At 32.7% G+C, this 10,569-nt stretch overlaps 1 protein-coding gene across 1 annotated transcript; it reads right to left on the reverse strand.

Moving 5' to 3' along the window:
- Positions 1-3,183: 3,183 nt before the first annotated feature.
- Positions 3,184-7,264, reverse strand: LOC143071399 (uncharacterized). The gene has a single exon (XM_076245661.1). It carries the CDS (start codon positions 7,108-7,110, stop codon positions 4,960-4,962), a length of 2,151 nt encoding a protein of 716 aa, XP_076101776.1. The 5' UTR covers positions 7,111-7,264; the 3' UTR covers positions 3,184-4,959.
- Positions 7,265-10,569: the final 3,305 nt, after the last annotated feature.

The following is a 10,569-nucleotide window of genomic DNA, read 5'->3' on the forward strand; positions in this document are numbered from 1 at the left end:
CATATTTGCAATGGTTTTCGTTGGTTGTTGTCAGTCATATATGTTTTTCATTCATTGTTTTGACATAGGTGAAAACCTTTGTTTTGTGTTTTTTTTTAATTGTTTAATCTTTCGTCACGTTGGAGCTTTATATAGCCAACTATAACGGTATAAGTTTTGCTTATTCTTGTGAAGGCCGTACAATGAAATGCGTTGCTTACATCCATGTTATTTTGACTTTGACAGATAGTTGTCTCATTGGCAATCATAGCACGTCTCCTTATTTTTATATTGTAAGAATTTTTTTTTTCAAAATCCGTACATCTCCGTATCCAACGGAGAGAGGTACACATAATTAAAACATTTATTATTATTACTACAATTGCTATTGCAAGCATTAGCTGATGTTACAATGCTATTAAGCAGCATCCATTTTGTATATTTCAAGCAGCGAATGTTCATAAATTCCATTACATGAAACCATTTTTTCAACATTCCAAAGACAGATACCACAGTTAGCACAAGACAGGGAACATACCAATAAAGTTTCACTAGATTTGAAGTATCATTTAATTAGTTAAATGCTACTTAAAGGTTTTTCCCTTATAGAGTTTTAATGGAAAGCCTTTCCAGAGTTTTTATGGCAATACACTAGTTCTAACGATTATAAATATCCCCAAAAAGCCTGTATAGTGGACATATACGTTGTATGCAAATTTGATGAAGCAAATGAATACTCGAATAATTATTGACCAAAACAAAAACAAAAATATTTTTCACATTTGTTCTGTTGTTATTGTAGCGGCTGCCATTTAAAATGTTTCAAAGTCTAACGGCACATTTACATATGCATCGACAAAAAGTGGAGGGTCAATGATGGAAAAAAAGAAACGGAAGAAAAACAATGTTACTCGACTATGAAAAACGTATTAATGTAATGTTTTATATTTTCTCAAGGGTTAAGGTGACGAATATTTGATATTCTGAGGGAATTGGATCATCAGAGGATTATTCCCGGATTGGTTATATATTTTCATCTGTTGATACGGATGCTTAGTTTTGTTCTGGGACTTTGCCAAGCGAACATTTATATTCGTTTTTGAACACATGATTTTCTTGATTTTGAGTTGGAGAATACTCAACTTTCATCCTGTATTGTGCATAGTTATTTATCTTAAGTTCTTACCGCAGGCCAAGTTATTCATTTACAAAATGATCCTCCTTCTCCCCCATCCGACAATCAAATTGTCGTCCCCTAAGAGGGTCGTACACAAAATATGTAAAACCATTTTACTTATAATGTTGAAATCCGCTTTTAGGATTATTTTTTCTACAGATTTCATTTTTGAATCGTTTTAGTTGTTAGATTGTACAAATGTCAACATACAATGTATATGTCTTTGTTTATTTTCGATTGAGTTGTCTGGTTATTAAAGTTTTGATTGTCTTCGATTCATTGTACAAAAAAGTTGGGGAATACCTAGTGTGCAATAAAAAATAACACAACTCGAAGAAAGACATACAAAACCATGCAAAAAACTACAAACAAACAGCAAAACAAGAGTACAAACACACTACAAAGAAAACCAAAGATGGAGCGTCAAGAATTTAGGTTTCATGCAAGGGAAAGTAATTTCTTCTATAGATATTATGATATAAATTATGTTAAATTGAAGTAATCAATTTTTCAAATACGTATTTCTACAACTTGTTTAATTGCTTAATTTCCAATGAATGGCAATCAATAACAGTATTTTAGGCAATATATTGACTTGTTAAAGGTTACTAAGTAAATAGAAGTAAATACGGATGACGGACTCCAACTAGTTTTCACTTCCAACATGATAGATCAACCTTGTGTTTGTCTTTATTATGCTTAGTAAAAAGGACAATAGAAAAAGGAAATGAATGTCTGCTTTTTGTTTAAATATAGCGATAAATATGGAGGAAAACTTTTTGTGACGATTGCTTTGCAAATTAAGGTATAATTCATTTATACTTATTTGAAAAGTTCTAAAGTCATGCAGTAACCTAAACAAATGTATTTTTTGCACTTAAAATAAGTGTGTGATCATACGTAATCTGCCAATTTATTCGCTACAAATTAGTTGAAAATTCATTAGTCAGTGATTTTTTGTCGTCAGTTATTTATGTTTCAAACGCAGAGCTTTAAAATGTTACTAGTATCGCCTATGTAAATCAATACTTCCTTTAACCTTGATGGCATCTACCGTTAGTATTATAATTCATTCTCATACGTCTTAGCTATATGCGTTCAGTTAGCAAAAAGTAAAATCACAAAAATACTGAACTCCGAGGAAAATTCAAAATGGAAAGTCCCTAATCAAATGGCAAAATCATCAAACGAATGGACAACATGTGTCATATTCCTGACTCGGTACGACGTTTCCCCATTTATATTTCAGAGAGTGATCATCTTATTAGAAAATGACTTCAAATATATAAAAATTTGCTTCAATAAAAAAAATATTTATTTGTTAGACCTCTCCATGGGACATAATAAAATCACATTTGAAAGACTCACAGATATTGTAAACAGTTTTTTCCAAACATGGATTAAATTTACTACCAATGAAAACATGTGTATGTACTTTTTTCATGTCGAGACCTATGAATGCTGACTTTACGGTATGGATATACTCATTGTCGAAGGCCGTACCGTTGGTTATAGTTGCTTACATCGACTTCATTTAAACTTTGATGGATAATTGTTTAATTGGCAATCATACCACCTTTTTTATGTTACGTAGTAATTTTAACAAAGCTGTTCATTCAACAACTATTAGAAACAGGATAACAGGAGACCCTTTCTTATGCTCATGTACAAATAAAAAAAAAAAAATCGTTTATCTGTTATTTGAATAATAGCAAATTAAAGCGTTTTTCAAGTACATATATAAAAATCTCACTCGAGTTTAATTTCTCGATAAAAAATACGAATCAATGTCAGCATGTACATTATTTTACAGCTGTACATTTTACAATTACCTTGTAATTTACCAATCATAATTTTGACAAAAAATAATAAAAGGAGTCACCCATCAACCCACTTGTGTATTTTTCTCTATTTTTAAGAAATATGTACTTGCTTTCCTTTAGTATTGATCTGTCAAACGTCACACACGTTGACTTTTACTGCTACGTCACCTTGTAATATGAGTGTCAAACAATCAGTTAATTAAATCAATTTGAACAAGTTTATTGTAACATATAATATGTAAATTTCAAATGCATTTGATTCAGCTGTGAATATGCAAAAAAGGAGGGCTTAACAAACAAAACTCTTTTTAGGGGTTTCCTCGTTAAAAAGAAGTAGGGACAAACTAACAAATAAGTTTTAAACTTTCTCTTTAAAAAAATGGAAAGGTATTAAATAGCTTTTTTTTTTCTTATGCCAAATTTGTTTTCTTTGTGTTATCCAACAGAAATTATAAAAAGCTTGACGGTATGCATTTTTGGGCCTTAAAATAGGTTGGTAGGGTTGCTAATTGCAACTTATATTTTTTACTTAAGTGTCAGACTACACAAAATTGGAAAATTAATATTTCGCTAAAATGACTAGAAATTTATGTATAATGGTATATGTAGTTTTAGCTATGCATGAAAAATCTTTGTAAATGACTAGAAACTATATTTTCGTCGTAAATCTGCATATTGTTGAATTGTTTTTGTAGGTAGTAGGGGAAACAAATAATATGCTACCATGTACGCTAGCTAGTAATTTACTGTAAAGTGCATAATATAAGATGATTAATCGAAAGCTGTTAATAGATATGCAAATTAACAGAAGATTGACTGCGCACTGTCCTGTCATTAAGACTGCGCAGTGTCCTGTCATTAAGCAACATGAAATGTTAAATTTGCGGTTTATGCCAGTCAACAATTCACCCACTGCCGGATTCTTTACCGCTATTACAAATACAATTGAAAGTTAATTATCTAATTAAATAGTGCACATTTCAATATTTTTAACTACCAACACTGTCAAATTGAACAAGATAAGTGTTTGTTGTCTTCAAATAATTAAAAAAGATGTTTTTTTTTACATCGTTCTATAAACACGTCATGACAATTTAGTTTCAAGTTTAGTAATACCTACTTTGTTTCATTTTTTGAACAGTGAAACAGCTTCTACTGATTAAAGTAGAATATCGCACACTCAGAATTGACCCACAATGAATAAATATGCGAGATCTGACAATTATTTTGTTATTTATGTTACACAGTTATAACAAGGATATAATTGCAAAAATAGGTGCTTCCCAATGAAAAAACCATTACTTCTTATGTTCATTTAGATTTTGAGAAGACTAAATTATAAGAACCTGCGACGAGGAGTCCAACACCGTGTTGAGCTTTATTCAAATAAAGAATCTGATTTTTCAAATGCAAAAAATACTTGAATAAAAGTTCATAGATATAGGAAGATGTGGTATGAGTGCTAATGAGACAACTCTCCATCCAAATAACAATTTATAAAAGTAAACCATTATAGGTCAAGGTACGACCTTCAACACAGAGCCTTGGCTCACACCAAACAGCAAGCTATAAAGGGCCCCAAAATTTAGTAACAGTACATTTAATTTCAAGGACCATTTAGAGCTACAGTATGCTAAGATACTGTAAGAGTTGTTGTCTCTTTGACACATCCCCCATTTCCATTCTCAATTTTAAGAGTATAGTTTGTTATTACGACAATACACACGGTGAACTCTATTTAATTTTTGGATATCGTTTTGCTGTTGAGATTGTTGTCAGATCGACATATACCCCCTTTTTTCTCGTTCATATTTTAAATGTTATAAAAACGACAACGATTAAGTAACTCAGGCGACTTCCTCTAAAGTTAATGTTGAAGTCATTTTTGACAATTGAGAAAATAAATCATCATAATCCAAGACCTATATATTGAATACCAATACCTTATAACACAACATGTTAGAGCATACTATAGTATCCTCATGGTTTATTCCTAATAATAAATTGTACGAATCTTGTCCATGGATCCAACTTGTCGTTTTTGTCTGCAATTAATGAAAACTTCTCCTCACTTGGAGACTTCGTGCTCGTTATTTTGTCAAAAGCTTCTGACACTGTTGTAATTATAACTTTTGAAGCTGGATTTTTAAATTTTGTGTTTATTATTTCACCCATATTAAAGGGTTGCTGTTTGTTTAATACTATACTATGTTTTTGTTCAATATTCCTCATTCGTTTATCTTCTTCTGCCTTCTGCTTTTTGAACACTTTTTCGTTGTTTTGTTTTAATTGTTCTATTTGAAGTTTTAATTGACGTTCCTGCATTTCTTTTTGTTTTTCAATAATTTGTTGTTGTTTCAATTCCTGTTCTTTCAGCTGTTTCTTAAAGTATACTTTAGGGGGAGACGGAAAGTTAGCTGATATTATTTCCACGGTGTGAGACCCTTTGTTCTCACTTAACGATTCTTGTGGTTTCTTTTGATCATCTTTAGAACTGGTAAAACTTATAGGATAATCAGAAGACATACTGTGTTTTGAATGATTTTCTGTTCCTTCTGTTTTCATCACCTCTTTCTTTTTGGCGATCTCTAGTTTTGAACTTCTTGTTCTCGGTATAGCTTTTTCCCACCAAGCAACTTCTTCATTCTGTTTTATTGGTGAGACGTTTGTTTTGTGCTTCCTTTTCCAAAATGGTACTTCGGCAACAACTTGAGCAGTGGGACTTGTTTTTATAATCATAGGTCTTCTTGCGTTTTGTTTCACGGGTCTGTCATGTCTTCTGTGTACCCAAGGTGCAATGGCGGCTGGTTTTGTTGGCTTTGGAGCATGAATGTCTTCGTGTCTTGCTGGAACATGACTTGTTTCGTGTCTGGCGGGTTTATGACTCCACCATTTCTTTCTTGCTTCATTGGAATGATGAAGTCTCGTTAAATCGTCCGAATGCTGTTTTTGAGATTGTTTTCGCATTGCTTGTATTTTTTCGAGTCGCGCTCTAATGTAGTTTCTCCTGCGTGTGACTGGGTCTGATTGTCTGTTCCATGCGGGTTTTTGTTTTTGGCTGTTGTGCGACTGATGTGAATTGTGAGGCATGTTATTGTTTTGACATTGCCATGGTTGAAATGTATTGATCTGAGATAATCCTATAGGATTTTTAAGCCAATCAATCATCTTTTTCACTGATACAATGAAAACATCATCCATTTTTGACAATGTTTGAATAAAGCGATCCATTGCGTTTAATCTTGCAGGAATATAAAACCAAGAAGGATGCATGTTTATTCCAAAAGGCACACGATTCTTTGAATGATAACTATTAAAGTTATCCATTAAAAACTTATAGGCAGACGATTCGTCTGGTGGTGGGTTGTTACATCCATCAACATAAACGCAATCATACTTATGTAAATAATCCAACAAAGAAACAACGGGAACTTCCCAGAATCCAAAATGACGTCGTTTTGGACAAGGTTTTACCTTGCAATCATATGGCCAACCAAAGTCTAAGGTAAAGGGAGTTGGCGCTTTATCTTTGAGCGACCGTTTGCTATAGGTCAATGTCGCATCGTAAGTATATCCAAGGGTCTTAAGAGCGTGTGGTTGCATATCCCCGACCGGTTCCAAGAATGGACTTCTCCAGCCAACAATCTCGTTCTCGGGCACTCCACCAAGTGTTGCTAAATTTCGTTTTTGGTTTTTAGCTTCCTTCATAAAATTTTTATTACTCATATGAGCATGAGATACACTATGAGCAGCTATTTCCATTCCTTTTCTATACAAATGGTTTACATTATTATATTTGGTATCGTGATGGGAAACAAACAATGTCATGGATATCGGACATCCATTCGGATTTTTTCTGGATTCATTGAATAGTCGATGATAAAATTTTGTAGCAGAGTCAGTTAAAGCATCATCAAATGTAAAGAAAACTATTTGAGGTATATCTCTTTTTGAAATCGGCAGTCTTAATTCATCTCTACAACAAAAACAGTCAGGTGCAAGGCACGTTTTATTGTTCATACATGTCACACAAGCGCTTGGCTCACTGCTGTATTCAATTCCATATCGTGAAGCACAAAGGGTAACGAAAGTTGTGAAAAACAAGAAATTAAATAAACACTTACAATTCATTCCGAAAATAGTTCCTCTGCGAATTTCGAAATAATCCAATAAAGGATACAATCACAAAATTTAATAAGTATAGAGTTTTAATACGGACAATATTCAGGGCTATACGTTCCCATAAAATCCCGAACCATCCGTCTCACAAGTTTAACACAGAGGAACTGTCAGTATTACTGGCCATGACAATTAAAATGACATATACATGTCAAACAGTGTATTATATTCCCCTCAGGTAATATGAATGTGTATCCGATTTTGCATATTTCTTATAAGGAAATTAAATAGATGCTTTTACTTTAATGATTTGATTGACATATGGTGTTGTACAATTTGTTTTATTGCAGTTAACAAACAAAGAAGCTGATTATTGTTTTCTTCCTACAGAAAACACCTTAGTTGATTGAGTAGTTGCACATCGCTTTGTCATTTAGCCACAACAAAGTAGTCTCATTTCATGGTATATGCACGTTTAACCCTTCCAGAAAGGTGTGGAGTGCTTAGCAGTACCACAAAGTAACGTCAGATTTATTTTTTTTGCACTTTTTTAAATTTAGTTTGAGTGTGACGTTGTTCTCATGGGTGTTGGTCGTTTTGTTGAGTTGTTTTTTTCAGCGCCTTCAATAGATTATATAATGTGACATATTGTTTAAATAAATATCTGATAAACAAATTGGTCAGCATATTTTGATGATCATGACTCTTTAGAAACACAAAAAAAAACCCCACAACAACAAAACTGATAAAACAACACATAACAGGATTATCAAACAATCCTAAAGCTATAGTGACCAATTACTATAAATCATTAAATCTTTACCATATTACCAGGATCGATATGCTTGCCGATTGCTGGTTGAATATTCAATTTATTAGTCAGACATACGGTTGGGCGGAAACTTGACAAAAGTATACAGACTATACAGTATATCGAACGTAAAATCAAGCATATATCCGAGATTTGATGTTAAGAGTACAGGGCACGTATCAGAATAATAAATTTGAGGACCTTTTTTTGACACAATATAAGCTGTGATTTTACCTTTATTTCATTCTTTCTTATTGAAAAGGCGAGGAGCGGGATTTTAGAAACCCACATCATGAAGTATACTAAGTTTCAGTTGAAATGACACCACATTCAGGATAAATTAAGTTGGTAATGGCTGAACGGTCGATAGTTGTCATATTGTCAATCATACTGCATCGCCTTATTTTTATATTTAAGTTGTAATTTAAATCTCATTAAATCCCATGTGTATGTGGACTCAGAATAAAACAGCAAATGTACAAAGTGTGGACAACGGGAGGTAACCCTATAATTTTTGAATCTCTGAACCTTGATCGACTAATTCGAAACACTAGCAATTGTTTTCTATCTATGGCGAGATCTTCTACAACTACATACTCGTAATATATGTATAGCGATAGAAGATCTTGCCATAAATCGAAAACAAGAACCTGTGATTTGAAAGAAGTATAACAATTATCTGGAACTATACATTTTTAGTGTTGTTGCTTGCTTAACGTCCAGTTGCAAATATTTCACGCTTATATATAAAACAAAAACACATTTTTTTATCCTTGAATCGAGCTTTCTATGAAACCAATACATGGTGGCGATAACCGGTACTTTTATAGACTCCTGGTATCCTGCTGCTGTTGCGAGCGAACGGTTATGTTCAAATTATTGTTTATGTAACAGCTCAATATAAGCTCCTCATAGCGGTTTGCGTTGAGGTGTCAGACCCAGATGACAGTTTTATACCTTAAATCTTATTGACTGATAGTAAATAAAACAGTTAAATGACCATGACTGCACTTTTGATCAGTTAATAGTCCCATTACTGACACCAGGTGTAAAAAAGGGGGGTCAATATTTCTTGACTCTTCAATACCTTGGATTTTTTTTTATTAAACTCGTTGTAAAAATTGTGGAAAGTCTTTAAAGCAGTAGAACAAACAAGGAAAAATCAACAAAAAGTGATCTTGATATTGAAAGTTTATGTTCCTCTAGTCCAAAATGAGATTTTCAAGTATTTTCTATCAAAGGCTTACATTACAGTCAGTTAAAATTGAGCTGTGAAATTTGTAATATGAGTCGCATTATGCTCAGAAAGGATGTTTTTAACTATAAATTGACTAAGGATTAAGAATTAACAAAACAAAAGATTTCTGATCAACTTTTTTTGCTCTTTAGGTGTCAGACCACCAATTACTCCCTCCAATTTAGAACGTATGTAAAAGTAGCCCTACTCTGACACAAAATAGTGCTTTTGATGTCCTTGTTTACTTAAACTATCGAACAAATTTGCAGAAATGAAACTTTTGGTGAAAGAGAAATATATCTAGACCATTTTGAGCCAAAATTTACTTGTCTATGAGTTTGCATTAAAAATTGGGGATTAATGCGCTCCATAGTATTCTAATTTAAGATTTCCAGAAAAACAGGGGTTATTTTTGGAGTACCTCTGTTCGAAGGTCAGTTATTTTGTTAGAATGCTTTAAAGGTATGGTGAAAATTGGCATGTAGAAGTCTAATAAATGTACAATTCAGGATATACCTGGTTTCTATGAAGTGAAACTTAAGGTAAAATATTTATAAAGCTGTGAAAATTGCAAAATTTGGTTGAACAGATAGGGATTTTTAATTGGTGGTCTGACACCTTAACGACATGTAGGTTTTATTCAACAACGATTTGAATGATAAAAACTATCCGTTTCGGCTCAATGTTAAATGTGAGATTACATAACATAACTTTATATGGTGCTACTAGGTTTAAAAACAAGAAAACATGCACACAACTCTTTTTGTCTATTTCCATTTCTATCAATATATCGGCAACAACAAAAACATCGGAAGCAAACGCAACAACGAAATAGCTTGTTAAAAAACACCCAAATAGCAATGTATGGGTCGTGGCAAAAGAATTGCTGCCACTAGTGGGTATTGATGAGTGTTTTGGGAGTTGTCGTTACTGATGGGAAAAGACACGCTATTATGATTGAGAAATGGTGAGTCACAATGAGTTCCAGAAATCAAGAGTTATCTCTATTAAAATCAATGATGCAGGTAACGAGTTCTCTAAATGACATATCGACATATTATGAAACAACATAAAAAGGTGGAAGGATATCAAACGAATCGCTAATACATTTAATTTATTCATGTATGAAAAGATAATTTGTTTTGTTTAAAGACTCACATATCTAACATTTTAAATGTTTTTGATTTTGACGTTTTTGTAAAATATTACACTTTTTTAAAACTATGATAATCCAAACCCGAACAGATTGAGTATTATGTTCTAATTCGTAACCTCAAACGAACATAAAACATTTATCAATATAATACAAAACTCTCACATGGGAGTAGCCACTTGCGAAGGTCAAGTACACGTAATTCATTGAATATCAATGAGAATTTTTCGTCTCTAACTAGCACTGCCACATCAATATTTGCGACTCATC

Source organism: Mytilus galloprovincialis, chromosome 4, assembly GCF_965363235.1.
Source record: "Mytilus galloprovincialis chromosome 4, xbMytGall1.hap1.1, whole genome shotgun sequence".
NCBI classification, from domain to species: Eukaryota; Metazoa; Mollusca; class Bivalvia; order Mytilida; family Mytilidae; genus Mytilus; species Mytilus galloprovincialis.

Coding starts and splice junctions, on each gene's coding strand:
- LOC143071399 (XM_076245661.1), bottom strand. CDS start 7,110: ATGAATTGTAAGTGTTTATTTAATTTCTTGTTTTTCACAACTTTCGTT.